The sequence below is a fragment of the Podarcis tiliguerta genome (assembly GCF_965153285.1).
Source record: "Podarcis tiliguerta genome assembly, chromosome: 17".
NCBI classification, from domain to species: Eukaryota; Metazoa; Chordata; class Lepidosauria; order Squamata; family Lacertidae; genus Podarcis; species Podarcis tiliguerta.
In genome coordinates, this window is record NC_139550.1 from 3542618 (window position 1) to 3563354 (window position 20737).

A 20737-nucleotide genomic window follows, 5' to 3' on the forward strand; every position below is an offset into this window, starting at 1 on the left:
TGCATCTTGTAATCGTGTGAATATATGGCCATCTGTTCTAGTCACTTTTTATCTGTCCGTTCAGTTCCCCTTCTTCCTTTCACCCAGACTTTGTAGGCACACAGACACACAATGGGGGTGGGGGGCTCTCTTAGCTGTCTTCCTTGCTTACCCTAGAACTCGAGGTCTGTCTGACAGCTCTAGCGAACAAGTCAGCAAAACATTAGCATATTGATTTTCCCTTCTAAGTTTCTTTGCTGAAGGACTTGTGTCAGCCACACCATTGTCAAGCACAGAGCCTTGGGTTTTATTGGGCTCCCCTGGGAGGGGATGTTTCTCCTAAAGATATTATCTCCAGTCCTTGAAATGACTTGCTTACAGCACCCAGCTTCTCTGTATCTGCAGATGAGTTGTACCTGGGCCATCTCCAGGGCTTACAGGCTGGATCATCTTTTGAACTCTGCACCCACAATGGGAGACCGGAGTTTGGGGAAATAGTAGCAAGCTAGGTTGTATAACAGGGACGCGGGTGGCGCTGTGGGCACAGAGCCTAGGACTTTCCGATCAGAAGGTCGGTGGTTCAAATCCCCGCAACGGGGTGAGCTCCCGTTGCTTGGTCCCTGCTCCTGCCAACCTAGCAGTTCGAAAGCATGTCAAATTACAAGTAGATAAATAGGTACCACTCTGGCGGGAAGGTAAATGGCGTTTCCGTGTGCTGCTCTGGTTCGCCAGAAGCGGCTTAGTCATGCTGGCCACATAACCCGGAAGCTGTACGCCGGCTCCCTCGGCCAATAAAGCGAGATGAGCGCCGCAACCCCAGAGTCGGTCACGACTGGACCTAATGGTCAGGGGTCCCTTTACCTTTACCTTTAGGCTGTATAACTGGCCAGATATAAGTGCAAACATACAATAGCCGTATCCCAGTTTGCCATTTTTAAAAGCTATACAGCCATAATTTGTATCACAAAAAATTGTGTGTGAGAAAGGGAGAGGGAGAGAGTGCTGGCAGTGATTAAAAGGGCAAAAGGGAAAGCCATTTTAGCCCTCCGGAAAGTAAACACTAAATATTTTATGGACATATTTTTCCTCTCTCAGTCCTTAAGCAGGCTGGCGTTTTCTCCCTGATTCATTCCCTTTCGCTATCTCCTGTGTTTATCATTCTAATTTTATTCCTATTCTTTTCCTTGCCTCCACGCACAATTAAAGTAGCTCTTTATATTAAATGGATTACATGCTCTGTGCTATAAATAAATGCAGGAATTAAGATTCTCTTAACTTGTTTAAGTGATAAGAAATCAGAGGCACAAATCCCCCCCCCCCGCCGCCCCCAGCCTTCGGAGGAACAGCAGCACGTGTGTTCATGGCTGTGAGGCTCACATTTATGTGCGTGTATGCTTAATGTTGTTCTGCCGCGAGTGCAGGGGGAGGGCGGGAAACGTGCGCGTGCAATGATAAGCCAGGGACATGTTTTCTCTCCATGTCAGTCTGTCTTCTGCTTATGTTCACAATACATGGCATGTTTATAAGGGTTGAAGGGACTTGATGGAATGTAATGAAAGTTGGTGGTCACTAGGCAGCCGTGCATCAGCTGCGCTGAAGGGATTTAGGAACGCTTTAGCGAACATTCAACTGACATTCCTTTTTTTCCCCTTCCTGGTTTTAGTGAAGAATATGAGGCAGATTTACCGCTGAGTGGAGAAACAGTCGCCTCTAGATATGGAGACCAGCACCTGGTAGGTTTGCAACTCTTGTTTTAGAAAGCGTGATGGAAATGGGACAGGGTCAGGCACTTAAGTGTGTGTCTATTTTGAAGAAGGAAATATTGCTAGTGCTAGTGCACTACCAGCAACAAACCGTACTTGATGCATACCTAGTAGTGGTAATAGCCAAAGCACTGGATTTAGTGGTGTGGACAGTTCCCCCCCCCCACAAGGCACTGAGCTGAGGGGGTGCAAAATAGAGAAGATCCATTTGAAACATAGCTGTCAACTGTCCCTTATTTGGTGGGAAACTCCCTTATGCCAGCGCCGTGTCCCGCTGCTGTCCCTTATTGATGATGTCCCTTAAATTTCCTGGGTTTCAAAGGAAGCAGCTCCTCTCCCTCCCTCCCTCCCTGACAGCCAGGGAGGAGGGAGGCTCCAACTGTGTTGCTTGGCTGCGTTGCTCACCCAATAAGGAGTCTAAGAATGACTGGGGGGTGGAGCTTGCATGCCTTGTGCCGATCAAATCGGCCGCGTTGCCTGGGGACTCGCCTTTGCTCAGCGCTTCCCAGCGGAGAGGTGATGGTGGTTTTCCTTGCTGCATCCCCTTTGCCGGGTTGCTGAGCTGTGGGAACCACCGCTTGAGGCTTTGTTTGGCTGCTGACTGGGCTTTCTGCCTTTGGCTCAGAGGGGCTCAGAAGTTGAACATACCTGTGCCTGGAAAATCTCTTATTTTGGCTGCTGATCCCTTATTTTCGAGGCTGCTGGTCCCTTATTTACAAATCTGTAAGTTGACAGCTATGATTTGGAGGTGCCAGTTTTTGACCTCTCACAGGGTGCCCAGAAAAGGAATGAAAGAGCTGGTGCTTTGGGCAGGCACAAGCCAAGGGATTGTACTGACAATAGGAAGGGAGTGAGCTAGTTGATGCATTAGGATTGGAGCTGTGACGGGTGAGAAGGAAGTGTGCAGCTATGGCACCTGCACATGGCTTCATAAATCATCGTTTGTGAAGCCATGGACAATTGTCTGAATGTGGCTGTTGGGTCTCCAGGGCCCAGCACCCAACGAGAGGCATGAAGAAAATTGGGCATCCCTGCAAAATGGGAGTGAGGGATATGCATGATGTGTGCATAAAAACCCCCACAGTTTCAGGCTGGGCTGCTTACACACCACACCTTTAAAGTGTGTGGCTTGCCCCAAAGAATCCTGGGAACTGTGGTTTGTGATAGCTGCTGGGAATTGCAGCTCTGAGAGGTGTGACGGTTCTCAAGATTCTTTGGGGGAAGCCATGCCCTTTAAATCTATGGTGTGTACACAGAAACAGTTGCAGATACTCCTGGACAAAGAGGTCGTTGGAGGTGGCACTTAAAACAGGCTGCATGAGAAAGCTCCATCTTCAGGCTTAGCAAATTAACATGAGTTACAGTAGGGTTACCAGACGTCCCCAGTTCCCAGGGACAGTCCCTGGATTTGCAAATCTGTCCCTGGACAAATTCCATCCCCGGAATGTCCCCAGATTTGCAAATCTGTCCCTGCAAAATGTGGCAGCAGCAGCCTCAGCAGTCCGGAGCCAGCCTGTTAGCGCTGCTCGGTGCCATGGCGCCCGCCATTTTTCCTGCGCCACGGCAGCGAGCATCTCCTGAAGCCAGCCAGAGGCAACTGCACTACCAGCCTGGCCCCTCCTGGGCAACAGCCGCCCGCCTGTGACTCCCGAGCCTCCCCTGATCTGTCAAAACAAAGGGGGAAGGAGATCAGGGAAGGCTCGGAAGTCATGGGCAGGTGGCGTGCCATTGCCCAGTTTTTTTAAAAAACTGTGCATTTATGTTTCACAGGGTGCGAAAGAAGGGCTTTGCACCTTTATACAATATGCATGTGTGCTTGGGCCCAGGGTCGTTTGCCTCACCATCCCCACTACTGACTCCCTGTTGCTACTCAGCTTCAAAAAAAAGGGGGGCCCGGATTCATTGAAAAAAATCTGGTAACCAAGGGTTACAGTCTGTTAGTTATCCCATGCAAGTCCCATTAAATGAACAGGAGCTGGCAGGAGCGCTGTGGGACACTTGCACAGATCATTCGCTTCAGCTGGGCTTTTGCAGAAGTTCAAAGCTGACTGCGATCTCCACCTGCCAAACTTCATGGGAACCAAAACCCCAGGGCCTGACAACACAGCCAGCGAACCCCACAGATGGGGCTCTCCAGCTTAGCGACATGCATCTCTCTTTCTCCCCTTCCGCAGCGTGATGCTCCCTCTCGTCTCCTGCTTCCACCTGCTGCAGCTCTGGCCTTTCTTACTTCTCGCCACAGCACTTCCATCCCACAGCGCCTGGTCTCTGCGCACCCGGGGCCTTCTGGCGGCGCGGCCCCTCTGCAGCCACCGCGGCCCTTCCTCCCCTCGGTCCGTTTGCATCTGGGACAAGAACCCCGCCCCGGAGAAAGGGTCCCGCTCTACCTCACAGCGCCATCGGTCTGTGGTTCCCAAAGGGGCTGGGCTGCGCAGCTCAGTGCGCCTGAGGCGCCAGGCTCAGGGAACCCGGCCTGCCACTCCGTCTGGCTTCGAGGATGGCCTGTCTTCCTCCCAGTACCCTTGGGCCATTGTCTGGGGCCCCACAATATCCGTGGAGGATGGAGGCGACGCCAACTCTGCCAACCCTGGCTTCCCACCTCTGGGTTACACCTTCGTTTCGTCAAGCGGAATGGCCACAGCGCAACCCAACTCCCACTCCCTGCTACACAACGAAGGGCTCAACCTGCGCCAGACCCCAGCCACCCTACGGCCCTTCCTTTTCGGGCCACGGGGAGAAGGTAACACTCAATGTCTCTCGATTCCTTCTGGTGTTGCCAACTTTTTTTTTTCCTTTCCCCATTATTATTTAGAGTTTATTGATTTCTTTTTTTTCCAGTGGACCACTAAAGAGAAAGTAATGAGAAAATAAAGAAAAGGGAGTTCAAAACTGTAATACAGTGGGTTTCCAGCTGTTTTTGGACTACAGTTTCCATCGTCTCTGACCACTGGTCCTTCTAGCTAGGGATGATGGGAGTTGTAGTTCAAATGTAGCGGGAAACCCAAGTTTGGGGACGTCTGCTGTAATGCAATGCAATGTAGAGCTATATAAGTAATGCTGTTATTCCAACAAGTATACAATTAGTAACAAGTTGGTCTAATTTTTATCAATGCATTCCAAGTATCATTATATTTATCCATGCGCAATTTGCATCTAAAAGCGATCCGTTCATGTGTTGCAAGAGTTGTCATATCTTCTATCCATTGATCAAAGGTGGGGGGCATAGTATTATCTTTCCTGTGAATCAATATCAGTCTTTTGGCAGAAGTAATGGTGTGAAGAATCCATCTGCATTGACCAGCCGTCAAACCCCCATATCATTGGTATGTGGTTTAGCGTAATATTATCATCTGACAGTTTTAACCCCCCCCCCCAAGTAGAATAAAGGGACGCGGGTGGCGCTGTGGGTTAACCACAGAGCCTAGGACTTGCCGATCAGAAGGTTAGCAGTTCAATCCCTGCGACAGGGTGAGCTCCCGTTGCTTGGTCCCTGCTCCTGCCAACTTAGCAGTTCAAAAGCATCTCAAAGTGCAAGTAGATAAATAGGTACCACTCCGGCGGGAAGGTAAACGGCATTTGCGTGTGCTGCTCTGGTTTGCCAGAAGCGACTTAGTCATGCTGGCCACATGACCCGGAAGCTCCCTCAGCCAATAAACGAGATGAGTGCCGCAACCCCAGAGTCGGTCACGACTGGACCTAATGGTCAGGGGTCCCTTTAACTTTAAGTAGAATACATTTTAATACTTTTCTCCAAAAGCTTGTAAGCGTCAGACACTGCAAAAAGAACCATTTTCCTTATTATATCTCCAGCAACATGTTGCCAACTTTTTCTCCTGACCAGGCTCCTGTGTACCTTTAATCGCTTGAGTGGCAAGCAGGAATCCTACAGGGGAAGCTTTTCTCAATGCTGCAGCTGTGAGCTCCACCTGCAAGAGTGCTACTTTAAAAAAGCACACAGGAGGGCAGCCAGGAAAAAAGTGGAAATCTCGGGGTGGGGGTGGGGGGTGGCATGGACTGCCCTGTCCCCGCAAAATGGTCCGGAGATGCCTACCCTACTTACTGACACTTCCCGTCTCTGTCTGTTCCAGGTGTGGACCCTCAGCTGTATGTCACCATTACGATCTCTGTCATTATTGTCCTTGTTGCTATTGGGATAATACTCAAATTCTGGTGAGTAGATTTTAGGTAGCTGCAAAGGTTAATGCCATAGGATCGCAACTCACAGGAGGTGAGGAGAGGCACCAGGGATATGTTGTAATTGAGGACAACGCATCCAAATGGCTTAATATTGAATGGAAAGCCAATGTTGGTGTTCTTGGAGATTCTCTACTCTCCAAACATTAGTTTGGGAGCTGGGAATATATTTTGTTGCACAAACTGACCCTTTTACAAGTGGTCAAGCTCCATAAATAAAGTAAACACCATCTAGTATTAACGGTTTCCTACATTAGTCAGCATCTTAAAAAGTAGAGACATCACCTTGCCAACAAAGGTCCGTATAGTTAAAGCTATGGTTTTTCCAGTAGTGATGTATGGAAGTGAGAGCTGGACCATAAAGAAGGCGGATCGCCGAAGAACTGATGCTTTTGAATTATGGTGCTGGAGGAGACTCTTGAGAGTCCCATGGACTGCAAGAAGATCAAACCTCTCCATTCTGAAGGAAATCAGCCCTGAGTGCTCAGTGGAAGGACAGATCGTGAAGCTGAGGCTCCAATACTTTGGCCACCTCATGAGAAGAGAAGACTCCTTGGAAAAGACCCTGATGTTGGGAAAGATGGAGGGCACAAGGAGAAGGGGACGACAGAGGATGAGATGGTGGGACAGTGTTCTCGAAGCTGCTAAAATGTGTTTAACCAAACTATGGTAGGCAGTGGAAGACAGGAGTGCCTGGCGTGCTCTGGTCCATGGGGTCACGAAGTATCGGACACGACTAAACAACAACAACAATGTTAGTCAGTACATACATCCCTAATATAGATCTGCAAAAAAAATATGCTGGTTTATGTATTTATTTACAAAACTGAAAGACAGCTGCTAAAGTATGTAATTTAATTACTTCTCTCAGTTTGTTTATGACATTTTAAAAACGTTGTTCTTTCCCTTGCCTGTGTTGTACCTTGGTACAACATAAAGGCCGCATAAAACTCCACATAAAGGCCACAACTAGCCATCACTACCCTAATGAACAGAAGCAACTCTTGATGATTCTTCTAATATCCAATTCTGTGAGCTGCAGAAGAAGATGTAAGGTCCAAAAATACACTTGGCAAGTTTTAAGCAACTGACATTTTCAGTTTCACATTAACTCCTTTAGGTTTTGTACAGCACCAATTTGGATGTTGGGATTTGTGTACTGGGAGCGAATTATATCAGATTTTGCTTTAAATACCATGTAGTTCCAACATTTTATAACTGCATTAAAACGCACACACATCATTATAGAGTTATATGTTAAGTTAAGGAATTGGTATGTTATATTTGAACATTTTAATTGACTTGTTTTTCAGTTGGCATTTCTTTTAAGTTAGGCATTTTTCTTACTACTTTGTGCTTAGCTGAGGCTGCGCCGTTATACTTTTGTAACATGCTACTTAAGAATGCAGACTGGTGTAACATTAGTAGGGCTGTGGGACCATTTAGAAAGCATGCTCTCCACATGCAATACAAGCTTGCTTTTGGGGAAATTAATCCTGTAAGTTTGCTTCAAAAGCCAGCTATAGGCATTGCTAATTGGCTAGTGACTGTGAAGTCGCCACAATTACTCCTCTCTCCTATCCCCGAGGAAGTTTTGCAACTATTTAAAAAATGCTAAGATGAAGGGTGAATAGAGACACAGTTAAACATCCGTGTGGTGTTTTTACAAACATAGAAGGCAGGCAGATCACTTGAAAAATGTATGGTGGAAAGACTAGAGTGCTGACTGAACCAGCTTGATAGATTGCCTATCTGTCATGTGAATGTTGAAGTTGAGAGGAAATTGGGCATATTCTTCAAATGAAGAACCCACTGTATCATCACTTTTATTACCACCTCTGTCCTCCCAAACCAGCAAATCAAGTTGTAGATGGCTTGGTTTACTCCCCTGTCATATTTCAAGTTCCATTGAAGGGATTATTTCTCTGACAGGTATTGATCTTGAAAATTTCATTTTGCCCCCCCCCCCCCCCCCCAGTTTCTTATAAAAGCAGAACACAGCTCTTTGAAGTGCCGGTACCCACATCTGTACTTAATACCTTTTAAAAGCTATTCTTCTGAATTGCCATCTTTATTTGTCTAGAACTCACAAACAAAAGAAAAGACCCTCTTTTCATACTGGAATTTTAGTTCCAGGCTGAAGATCACCTTCAGTGCAGATTTGAGGAGGAGGAAGCAAACTGCATCTAAAAAGCAGTAGGCTTGGGCTGGTTGGCCATCATTTTTGAGCAAAAACCAGCATCCTTTTGATATGATTTGATAATTGCATCCTGTTTTTCTCACAACAATGCTGATCTCAAAACAGCTCACAACAAAAACATTAGCATAAAGAATGAGTAAGCGTTTCAATCACTGCAATCGTATCCAAACACAAAGCAAAAAAAACCCCACAAATAAATTCATCAAACAATTAATACAATTCAGTACAAACTCAAAGTGATTCAAAATATCAGGAATGGCTGCTGAGCCCCAGCTGTTTACTGTCGAATCAGATCAGACGTCAATCTGGCTTTCTGTGGGTTGACATTTGTTTTGATTCAGCAGTAAACAGTGGGTTTTCTTGGGGAAAGCGGTGGGACGAAAGAAAAACCTCGCAGACCTGTGCCTAGAAATTGTGGGACAAGTCCCAAATCAGATCCTTTTTGAAAGTAGATTGGTTATGCTAGGATGGCAGAGCCCATTAATCCATTGCACAAGACCTAAAGATCTGTTATGAACTTAAAAGCACTCCTGCAAAATAGTAACGGTCCAGAGGCACTCAAAAACAAAACAATTCATTAGCAAGACAAAGCTCTCCCTTACAGCCAAGTTTTAATTAAACAAATAATTTGCAAAAAGATAAAGGTGTTCCGAAGGGAGCTTTGCTGGACAAGGAGCTGTCGCAGCTGCCCTTGTTCAAATCCTTGTTGATATTGCCTCTGGAAAGGATGCGACCCAGAGAGGAACCCTACTGGCATGGGGAGAAATATATGGGGAAAGGCCCAATAGGCACACATGGCTTTCACCCCACATTCAGTACTATCATTATCCTAAGTGGTGGAAAGCTTGAGCAGAGAACTAAAGGTCCACTCCAACTCGGAGTCCGTATTTTATGTCAGCTGTACAAGTGGACATTTCACGTTCCCGTTGTACAGTGGTGCCTCGCAAGACGAAAAGAATCCGTTCCGCCAGTCTTTTCGTCTTGCGGTTTTTTCGTCTTGCGAAGCAAGCCCATTGACGGAGTAGCGCTATTAGCATTATTGACATTTTAAGGGCTAAAAACGGCTTTTTAAGGCTTAAGGGATTAGCGGTTTTGCTGCTAAAATGCTTTTAGCAGCTTAGCGATTCAGAAAAAGGGGTTTTGGAGTGGAAAACCCCCCCGAAAATTTTCGTCAATTTCCGTCTTGTGAAGCAAGCCCATAGGGAAATTCGTCTTGCGAAGCGCCTCTGCAAACGGAAAACCCTTTCGTCTTGCGGGTTTTCCGTCTTGTGAGGCATTCGTCTTGCGGGGCACCACTGTACTTCGGGTGGACTGTATATTCCTTACAGTTGGAGGAAAGGTATTTGGGTACCAGGAAAACAAATTAAGGCATGGATGCAGAATCCTCTGGTTAGGTCGCACCCTTTCTGATGGTAACAGCCTTCTCTCTCCCCACTACCCCCTGGCTTTCTGTAGCTGGGACAGGAACCAGAAGCGACGTCACCACTCCAGCCAGCAAAGCGGACTGCAGCAGGAGGGTAGCCACCAGCCCTTAACGGACCTATCTCCCTCTGCGGTCAGCATCCTGGGGCCCTTCAGCGACTCGCCGGCCCCTACACCAGACATGATGGAAACTGGACAGGTTCTGGAAGGCATGGAGAAGCTAGAGGGACTAGGGAAGACCAGTGCCTTCCAGCTCAACAGGTAACTCACGCAAATTGCAAGTATCAATCAATCGATTTATTGCAGATAGCCAAAGGCCTTTGCTATGAACAGCAAAGAGCAAAAGCAAGGCAATACTCTGGAAAGCAAGAAACAACTCCCAGCAGTGCTTGATTTATATAGCATGGAACACAACTTCTTTATAATATGATCCTGGGACATCCAGGAAGTATTAAAAAATGCAGCTACATTAGAACATGAATCATTCTCAAAATATAATTATAAACAAGTTTCATCCAGCACTCTGTCAGAACAGCGATGGTGGATCACAATTGGGATAGTCCTCAGTATCACTCAATGCTCTTGCTCTCATTTTGAAAAGTTATCTATCAGTACTCTGCAAATTTAAAAAAGCATTTTGATATGTTACGATGATACTATACTGTAATGGTTCTAGGGGTTGCTCGTGCGTAAGCCGGTGCAAACACCCGGCTGGGTTGCCTGAGTGAAGCTTTTCTGTCCGGACAGCCACTCACCCGTGGCTGTCTCAATCACTGGCAGAATCCGTCAGTGGGCGTTTCTTAAACTTCCTCCAGCAAAGAAGCTCTTTGACGCCTAGTCTTCTCCTACTCTCTCTGCGCGAAAGTCTTCTGCGCAAGGAGGGCGTAGGCAGCGGAGGACCTCTACTCTCCCCGCTGGTCCCCGGCAAGGAGTCCTGGGACCGCCTCGCCGCTTCCCCCATCTGCCCCCCTTCGCCACTGGTGCTACACTGATTCTCTTCCCCAGAAGATGGGCTGCCTCTCCCAATCCCAGGACGCTCTCTGGAATCCCTCTGGATTTTGCTCTTTCCCTCCGGCACTGATGGCAGTTCCCTGACATATACTATACTATACTTTACAGATGTACCTCTGGTTGCGAATGGGATCCGTTCGCAACCTGAAAGGAACGCAACCTGCGTCTGCGCATGCGCAGGTCGCGATTCGCCGCTTCTGTGCATGTGCGTGATGTCATTTTGCGTGTCTGCACATGCGCAAGCGGCAAAACCCGGAAGTAACCCTTTCCGGTACTTCCGGGTTGCCGCAAGACACAACCTGAAAAAACATAAGCTGAAGCAAACGTAACAAGAGGTATGACTGTACTGTACTGTACTGAAATGTTTAAATGTTTCTTTGTCCTTGAATCTTCCTGTCACATTTGCCACCCTCCCTTGCTACCTCCTTTGAGAACCACTGCACTACAGGGTCATAAGAGCCTGACCTAAGGGGAGGGGCATGTCACAAAAGCAATACAGTGACCACCATTCCGGCAGATCTCATACAAGCTTTAAGAAGTGGATCCCCATATGCATGCTTGGTTTGAAGGTGGGTGCTGGATCTGAGAAGATAGGACAGTACTGATGCAGTGCAAGTATAATGCTGGGAAAGCAGATCCGCTTTCAGCAGAAGCACATGTTCTGAAGATGACTCACTCTCAGCTGTACGTACCCAGTGTGCAACAGCTGCAGCACAAAAAGTGCAGAGCTGTAAGCGTTGGCCTGTTTTAATCAATGGATTTATCAACCAGATCTGCAATTCTGCGTGCAGTTGGCTTCAGTGAGATTGTAGCAGCCCAACTGTTCGCAGGGATGCAACCCAAAGCTGTGGTTGATTAATAAGATTGATCAAATTTCAGTTGCTGGGACCATGAGATACGCATTTCTTATAGTAGGTATGTTGCATCTGGTATGCTGCTCTAAAGAAAAACAAAAAACTACAGTGGTACCTCAGGTTACATACGCTTCAGGTTACATACGCTTCAGGTTACAGACTCTGCTAACCCAGAAATAGTGCTTCAGGTTAAGAACTTTGCTTCAGGATAAGAACAGAAATCGTGCTCTGGCTGTTAAGTTGTGGGTGAACATATCAGACGACAGAGCGATTCTTCAAACAGCTCTTGTTTATTCACAGGCCAGGACAGAACTCAACTGAAGGGTTCGGTCGGCCTGCTTATATAGAGCTCCAGTACAATGTAACTGTAACAATTATCTAAAACTATCCAATCACTGAACGTCACTTTCGATCCCTTATTTGCATAACTATCTACAGTATCCCCCTGCTGGACCAGGGTGAGAACTTCAGTACATAATACCGGCGGCCCAGCAGCAGTCGGAGGCCCCATTAGGTAAAGTGGTGCTTCAGGTTAAGAACAGTTTCAGGTTAAGAACGGAGCTCTGGAACGAATTAAGTTCTTAACCCGAGGTACCACTGTATTTAATTGGACTTGTCTTCTGACAACAAACCACCAAGTTTATTTCATTTTAAGTGCTGACACTGGTAGGTATCTCAAAAAGGCATCTCTTTTTGCCCTGTTTGGGTTTGCCCTGTTTACCCCACATTTAATGTAATCCCATGGCAAGGGAGAGGGGAGGTAGTGGCAAGGCCCCCACTGCCCTGTGGAAAGGGGAAACATTTGTAGCGCAGATCTATCTCTTTATGCACGAACTCTTCCTCCATAATAGTTCCACATCATGGCCAGAGCCTAGGTCTGGTAGAGAGGATTTCCCATGCAACCTGTTGTGCAAGGGTGAGGTCAGCTGCTATGGTCCCATTCACCCCAATCTGCATTAGTGCAAGCGCAGGTTTTTTTTTTGGGGGGGGGGTGATGGTGGTGGAGGAGAGGATGCCCAAATAGGAGCTACTGAAGTTTTTTTTTATGATGTTCAAATCTATTCATATCTAATCAGTTAAAGGGTGGAACCTTAATGAACTACAGCCACAGGTTCTCCTAAAATTACCTTGATATGGTGAAGAGATCAGGAGCTACTCTCTACGACAGGGATTCCAAAGGGTGTGGGCTGGAGAGGATGGCAAGTGTGGTGGGATGGTTCAAAGACAATCAAAGAAACATTTAAACATTTCAGTGTAGTATAGTATCAAAGTATTTTCATAAACGAGATTACCCAGCAACTGCAAGCTCATACCTCTCATCGAGTTTGTAGGCATACTTAAGGTAAATATGCATGAAATATGCATTTTGGGAATGATTTGTGTTCTTATGTAGCTGCATTGCTTTATATTTTCCGGATGCCCCATGATGTCAGGCTTTAGGGAATCAGATCCCCCCCCCCCCCCAGGAGCAGTAATTAAGAAGATCAAATGAAAGGCACGTTCTTACCAGATAAGTTATTTAATAATCACAGCGAGAGACAAAAGGAATGCATATCTCTCTAAAAATGCCGTTGCTCCCAGTTAAGGTTTACCCCCTCCGTCCCCATTAATCTACGTCACTCCTATGTCGGGTAATCTGATCTTGTTTCCCTGCGCTTTCTGTTCTATCACCCTAAGTGCCCGTCTAGTCCTAGGCAAAGGGGGGTGGTCAGGAATGCTGTCCAAGGACACTGAATCTGCCAGCTGTCTCTCCTTGTGTTTGCTCTTCTAGCTGTTCCTCACCCAGTATTTCCCAGCGTTCCCCCTCTGGACTATGCCCCTCTGCAAACCACTGTTCTAAATCAATACTATCCTCCTGCCTTTGGGAAGGTTCAGGAAAGGCGGGGGGCATGTGACTCCCACCATTCCTCCTCAGTCCTGATGCATGATCATATTATAAAGTAGTTGTGCTCTGTGTTACAAACAAACCACTGCTAGGAGTCGTTTCTTTTTGTTTTCCCACGTAAAAAAATTCAGTGTGGGTGTTATGTACTGAGTTGAATAGGATCCAAACTGCAGCAGTCTGATTGGTCCTAGAACAATAGGATCCAAAAGGCAGCAGTCTGATTGGTCCTAGAACAATGCAGCAGTATGATTGGTTGGCAGGAACCACCCAATCATGCTCCAGATAGAAGTGAATCCACAACCTGATTGGCTTACAGTAGAATTCCGGAATTAGCCAATCATGTGCAGCCCATTGTGTAAATAGCGTATATAAGGCAGATACTTTGAGGGGACTTTCATTCATTCCTCCTCACCACTATGAGCTGAATAAAGAGCATGAAATCACTTTGCGACTCTGAGTATATTTCAGTGGTGCCAGCAAATTTTTATTCTCAACGTGGCCCAGGAAAAGAAGAAGTTTGAGAACCTCTGCTGTAGTACAAAGGGTCTGGGGGAGACTTAGAAGTGCACCCTATGACAAAAGAACAAGAGACCAGATGAAACAGCTTTTGTCCTTACATCTGAACACAGGGAGCATTGTTCATCACTCTTACTCTTTCTCTCTCTTTCTCTTCCCCTTTCTCTCTCCTTCTGCCCTTGTTTCCTGCTCAGGATCCCCCTGGTGAACCTGTGATTGCCCTGGAAGCAGCAGGCCCGGCTCCTTCGTTGCGAGACCAAACACTGAGTTTGCCAGAGAGTCCCATAGAACTGGCAGCCCTCCCCTTTAGTTCCATCCGCCTGCGACTATGGTACTGCTACTCCTCACGCAGCAGCAGAAGTATTGTAGATCCCTTTGTGCCCTGACATTCCGTCATCATTGCAGACCCAGCCCAAATCAAGGTTTTCGCTCAAGAGGAGCTGGGCTCCGTGGTGGGTCCTCATGGCAGAGACGATGACTGGGGTGGTCTGATGTGGGCAGAGGGGTGAGCAGGAAGGCCTAGAAGGCAAGAGCTATTAGCACCTTCATGGTAACGTTTCGAAGATATCCCTTGTACCCCCGGCATAAACATTCATACACAAACATGTATTTATTTATGTTTAAGTAAGCATGCTTCATAATGGGGTGCAGAAGCAGGGTTTCCTATTCGGTGTCTCCCCATCTTTCCTCCTTTTCCTCATCATGCGGTTTTGAAGCATCTTCCAAAGAGCCAAATCTCGCATCACCTTCTCCTGGGCAATGAATACCTTTCTGTATCGTGGGGATGGGCATATATGGAGGGGAAGTGGGGTGCAGGAAAATCAGACACTCAGCATTGGTATCAAATGGACACGATTCCCTCATCTGTCATCTAATCTTCTTTGGCTGCTTTCGCACCCACCCTCTTCTGTAGAATTGCCATCCTTGGCTTACTTACTTTTTATGGTGCATCCAGACAACGCCATTGTCATCCTATTGCATTCCAGTTTTTTTCTGTGTTGGCTTCTCAGCTTTTTTCCCCAGACCTGATTTGTTGCAGTTGTGGAAGAGGAGTAGCAATAAAGATTGCAACATGCGCCTGTCTGCTAGGGACACACAAAGCACGATTGGAGCTTTTTACAGGCTCCTGTGCCTTTAATTAAATGCTTCCTGGCTTGCAGTTGCAGTCCATTTTATTGCTTTCTGATGATCATGGTACAGGATAATCATGAAAAAATTGTCTATTGCCTTTCAACCTCATAATTGCCCTCATGTCAACTTCTGTTCCACTTGGGGAGGGGGAGAGGTTTAAATTACTTTTCCCTTTTCTTATTTAAAAGCAAACCAGCATTATTTTGCTGTAAAGGTGCCAAAATGAGAGGAAATAAGTAGTTATAGCCTCCATCCTCCCACAGGAGCAGAAAATAACAGTTGGAACATGCAATTAAGAGGGGCTGCTGAAAGGACAGTTATTAAGCTATTCACTGTAATCCCTTTCCATTGCTCACCAAAAAAACAATAAATGGGAAGAATCTTCAAGAAGGAATATTTTAATTAACATTGCTGAAAGCCTTTATAGAACTAGACTTACCAGTTCATAATCATTATGAGATTCTTGGTCATGGGGGAAGGCACTGCTGGATAGCATAGAGCTATTACCATGTGCAAGCATGGAACTTCTGTTTTAATTCCAGTTCCAGCTAATTGCAGAAAAGGAATGCCTCAGGCATGCTGGTGGACTGTAGTGTCGAAGCAACACATTCTGTATTTTTGTCTCACTCCCTGCATCTCCAGATACACCATAACTCCCTCACTCCAGCGACTGTGACAGCATTGCAGCTCTCCCTCTTTTTCAGACTCCATTCTCTTCCCCTGTCTTCCGTAGCATATTTTTTGGCCCTCTTCCATGAATTGCTTCCTGTCCAAGTTATTTTTTGCTAAGCCTGGTTCAGTCTCAGTTCAAATGTGTGTGTTCCCCCCCACCCACCCCCCATAAAAGTAATTTACTAAGCTTTTTTATTTTTATTTTTAAATTAAAAGTATGCATATAAGTTAATGGCTGGCAGATGGCGTTTTGCTCAGCTAAGGGATAGTAGACCCTGGAGTTTATATAAGAAGTAGTACTAGGTGCTCAGCCCCTCCTGATAGCTAACTGGAGGGCACTGCCTAGTAGAACAGCTGCAGTCCTCACTCTTTGAGCAGATGTCCTCGTAGCACAGTGAATAAAGATTTAATAGCTATCTAACAAGGTTCATTGGCAAAGCCCCATATTGGCCAGGGATGCCAACTAATCAGGTTTTGTGGTGGGGAACCTTACTCTGCCCTTATACCTTTATTAACAATTGCTTCTGCAGAAATCAGCAGAGTAAGCTTTCTGTGGCACGGAGATAAACATCGCCTGCTCTTTCCATCAAGATGCTGTTTTAAGTTGGCAGGCTGCATAGCACCTAATAATTGCACTGAAGTTAAAGGGGACTAAATCATTTAAATTTGGGTCATGCCCCGGCTTGAGGAGGCCATTCTCGCGCAGCAGAAATAGCAGCGTAAGGTGCAGCCCAATGCATTCTAGTGTCTGAACTGTGCAAAGTCAAATGTAGCTCCTCCTTAACGTATTCAAGTTACAAGAAAGGAGATTCCAGGAAGAAACACCAGGAAGAACTTTATGACAGTGGAACAGACTCCCACGGGAGGTGGTCGACTCTTCTTCCTTGCAGGATTTTAAGCAGAGATTGTATGGCCATCTGTCATGTATGATCGAGTTAAGATCCCTGCACTGCAGAAGGGGTTGGGCTAGATGACCCTCGAGATCCCTTCCAGCTCTACAGTTCTATAGTTGCATAGCTTCTCTCCCACAACAAGCATATTTCAAAATAATGGAGTCTGTGCAACAACACAGCCGTCCTCATATTAGGTGATCCACCTGTGTGACCATGTGAAAGCTCTGGCTTTCTTCACGTTTATATCATCTGCACTTAACAGACCATTTAGACACAATCATTTCTAGGGGAGATTAAATTGACGCGGCGCTTACTGCCCATGGTCCAGTTCATTTCCTCCAACCCACCAGTGTCTTTGGTCCAACTGCTTTTGCAGTGCAAGAGCCTGCAAAACCTAAGCACAGAAATCAGCGTAAGCTCCAGATTTGGAAGGACCCTTTGCCAGGGAGATCCCTCCCTGAAAAGCCCCAGCTCCTTTTCATTGCTGCTGCTGCTGCACATTCGCTCACCATGTTCCTCCTGGCTCAATGTGCCCCGTGGCTCACAGAGAAAGGGCAAGGTCAGCAGAAGCAGCCTCTCCTTCTCCTTCTCCTTCTCCTTCTCCTTCTCCTTCTCCTTCTCCTTCTCCTTCTCCTTCTCCTCCTCCTCCTCCTCCTCCTCCTCCTCCTCCTTCTCCTTCTCCTTCTCCTTCTTCTCCTCCTTCTCCTTCTCCTTCTCCTTCTTCTCCTCCTTCTCCTTGCCCTTGTCCCTGCTCAGTCACTCAGAGAACGCAGGTGAACAGGCAATGAAAGCCACTTGAGATGCCCAATGATGCCAACCCTTGACGCCAGCCCTGAGAGAGGAAAGAGTGGGAGAGTTCTGCACACCATCATCAAGGATGCCGTCAACTCTAGAAGGGAGGGAACTATCTACAGCCTCATAGAGCCCTTGGATTCTTACATGGTGATATTTTAATTTCTGTAAAGAGCCAAAGCCCTTCAACGCGACCATCCTTTCAGTGACAGCGCTGCTCGCATTTAACACCCACCTTAAATAGGTGGGCAAGATGCTAAGCACATTAGAGGTTTCTGAAGGGGGTGGTTGTACGATGAATGCAGAGCCCACCCCTGCAGCGCATGGCCAAAGTTATTTGTTCTGCACTATCCCCAAGAAGGAGCCCACATCGTGGGCAGCGGAGACGCACAATCGGCATGGGATGAATGCTTGGTGTGCAGTCTGCGTGACCTAGGGAACCTGCAGAATAAAAGCTGCTTGGCATGATTATATTATATTTTATTTTTCAAGGAAATGCTTCTGGGCTGAACAGGTGCAGCGTGCATGCCCCTGTAAGGCGTAGGAGAACACTCTGGATCACGGTTACTGTTTTGCCAGGGCTGCCAGCGTGGGTGCCACGATTCTATGCAAGTGTGGGAAAAGCATGGAATGTGATGCCAGGTGCAGAATTCAGCTCCCTGAGAACCCCAGCCTTCATTTCAAATAAGAAGCTCGCCCTCTATGACTATGCAGATATCCTTGAAAAATATGCGGGTAGTCCTGTAGGAAAAAGTTAACATTTCTGCAGTCAGGCATTCCAGTCTTTACAGCAGCCTTAGTGATTGCACAAATTGAGCAGATGTGCATAATTCTCCCATTTTCCTTTTTACTGTTTTTACACCATTCATTCCAGTTTCGGTAGCCACGAAGATGCGGGGCGCTAGTCATATATGCAAGACACAGAAGCCCCCCCAAAAAAATTTCCCCAGTTCCTGGAAACATCCTTCCACCACCCCTTTTTGCTTCTGAGATTTCAGCAGCTTAACTGAGAGCCAGTGTGGTGTAGTGGTTAAGAGCGGTAGACTTGTAATCTGGTGAACCGGGTTCGCTTCCCCGCTCCTCCACTTGCAGCTGCTGGGTGACCTTGGGCCAGTCACACTTCTCTGGAGTCTCTCAGCCTCACTCACCTCACAGAGTGTTTGTTGTGGGGGAGGAAGGGAAAGGAGAATGTTAGCCGCTTTGAGACTCTTTCGGGTAGTGATAAAGCGGGATATCAAATCCAAACTCTTCTTCTTAACATATTTTAAAAACAAAAGTTGAGGTTCTCAGCAAGCTGAAGTCATACAAGGTCTCATGTGATGGTGTGGCTGTGCTGTAGGATGGGTCTTCTGCCTTCTGCCACATTATGGCCTAGGCAGTGGCGTAGCGTGGGTTGTCAGCACCCGGGGCAAGACAGGTAATTTGCACCCCCTAACCCGTGGATTTGCGCCCCCTAACCCTACCCCCCAGATGTTGTGCCCGGTGTGTCCGGCCCCCCCTGCACCCCCCACGCTACGCCACTGGGCCCAGGACAACGCAAGGACTTGGTGGAAGGGCATTCAGATGCTCCCTCTCCTCATCTGGGAAGCTTCCCCCGTTCTCTCCAGCTGAGTTTAAGTCCTGAAAGACCATCTCTCTTGGTGGTTTCTGGGTTGCATGTGCCTCTCAAGTCTATCCAATATCACAGCCCAGCTTAATACCATTTCCTGCTAATTATGCTCTTTCTTTTCCCATTTTTCATCTTCTGTGTCATTATACTTTCCCCCCTGTTTGATTGCAGGCTGTCTTTTTATTTCAACATCCCCCCCCCTTTTGTATACATACGGGACCCAAAGCAACGAAACCTTAAGAGTTACCCAGTCCCCCTTGAAACCAAAGGAGCAAACGAATCGCAACCCCTTGATTTTCAGTTGTTTGTGTATGCATTTATTTGGTCGATTTATATGCCTCCCTTCAAAACAAGGGCCTCTTCAGAGGTCCTTTTCGCTGTGCATCTGTGATGATTTGTGCTCAGGATCGTATTGGGACAGTTATACACAGCCCAGCCTTCAATACTGTTTATGCCTACAAAGGTTGTGGGGCAAACATACCCAACTGGTGTATGTCTCTCAACTTCCAGCTGAAATCCTGTAACTCTTTTATACCACGAATGCTTACTTTTTTTGTCCCACTGCTGTGGCACTATAGTGCAAGAGCGCCCCTCCGGACAGCAATACTGGGAATAATATTACTGGTGAAGCATCGCAGAATAACTAACAAAGTGGAATCACGTCTGGGTGGTTCAGTATAAATCCACCACTAACACACTATTCTTACATCAATGGCAGGTTGCAGAATCCACCTGCCGAAAAGTGGTCTGGAGGGGCCATGGGAATTTTCAAGGGGACTCTCAGCAATTAAAAAAACACACAGTAAAAATCTGTTTCATTTGGACTCAGTCACAACAATTCCTGTCCAACCCCAGTCAGAACAAAGAGTCGATTCTTTCAGCTATCGCAGCCTTAAAAGGTAAAGGTAAAGGTACCCCTGCCCGTACGGGCCAGTCTTGACAGACTCTAGGGTTGTGCGCTCATCTCACTCTAAAGGCCGGGAGCCAGCGCTGTCCGCAGACACTTCCGGGTCACGTGGCCAGCGTCACAAGCTGCATCTGGCGAGCCAGCGCAGCACACGGAACGCCGTTTACCTTCCCACTGGAGTGGTACCTATTCATCTACTTGCACTTAAGGGTGCTTTTGAACTGCTAGGTTGGCAGGCACTGGGACCGAGCGATGGGAGCGCACCCCGCCGCGGGGATTCGAACCGCCAACCTTTCGATCAGCAAGTCCTAGGCGCTGAGGTTTTACCCACAGCGCCACCCGCGTCCCATTATCGCAGCCTTAAGTGAGCCAATTATAGGGAAAGAAAGTGGGGGGGGGGGTTGGGGAGAGAAAAGGTGCTGGAAAGAGATTTGACATGTAGGCAACGGCAGGGAGGGCAAGGCCAGGGGGGCGTCTGGGAGACAGCGGAGGTGCCTGGCCCTTGCCTGCACTAGGTGGGCATCTCTGCTATCCCTGCTTTTATTCTGCTTGGCTACCACCTCCCCTCTTAGCTTCCTCCAATCACAGCTCCTGCCCACTCTGGGCGACTTGGCTAACCCATGACAAATTTCCCGCACAAATGTCACTTCCATGTAGGAGACGGATGCTTGCTCCTGTAGTGATCGTGAGCAGTCAAATATAGAGTAGCAGCCAGAGGCAAGAGGTTCAGCAGTGTGGCTGAACGGGGCATGGAGTTTTGCCACCATAATAATAAGCATTAATAAATAAATAAAATCAATGTCGCAATTTCCTCTGTAGTATGGAAATAGCACTATAACGCTGTAATATAAATAGATTATTTTTTTGAGTACAATTGTCTGTTTCTTGGCAGATTGGGTCACGGCCAAA

The 20737-nt window shown here is 47.1% G+C and overlaps 1 protein-coding gene and 1 long non-coding RNA gene across 4 annotated transcripts in view; one reads left to right on the forward strand and one right to left on the reverse strand.

Annotated features, from left to right (window-relative positions):
- The window catches only part of PIANP (PILR alpha associated neural protein), a 33258-nt gene extending 17399 nt beyond the window's left edge, over positions 1-15859 (forward strand). For all 3 annotated transcript variants that reach the window (XM_083420595.1, XM_083420593.1, XM_083420594.1), the window contains exons 2-6: positions 1643-1712; positions 3917-4482; positions 5831-5912; positions 9592-9819; positions 14019-15859. In XM_083420595.1, the coding sequence (XP_083276721.1) occupies positions 1696-1712; positions 3917-4482; positions 5831-5912; positions 9592-9819; positions 14019-14040 (915 nt within the window). In that variant the 5' untranslated portion in view covers positions 1643-1695 and the 3' untranslated portion in view covers positions 14041-15859. The remainder of the gene's footprint in view (positions 1-1642; positions 1713-3916; positions 4483-5830; positions 5913-9591; positions 9820-14018) is intronic.
- Positions 15860-16458: 599 nt separating this feature from the next.
- Positions 16459-20204, reverse strand: LOC310667927. Its single transcript, XR_014506427.1, has 3 exons — positions 20188-20204; positions 18839-19812; positions 16459-18683 (listed from the first exon to the last, which is right to left on the reverse strand). It is a non-coding gene; the product is annotated as an uncharacterized lncRNA (long non-coding RNA).
- Between the last annotated feature and the right edge of the window lie 533 nt (positions 20205-20737).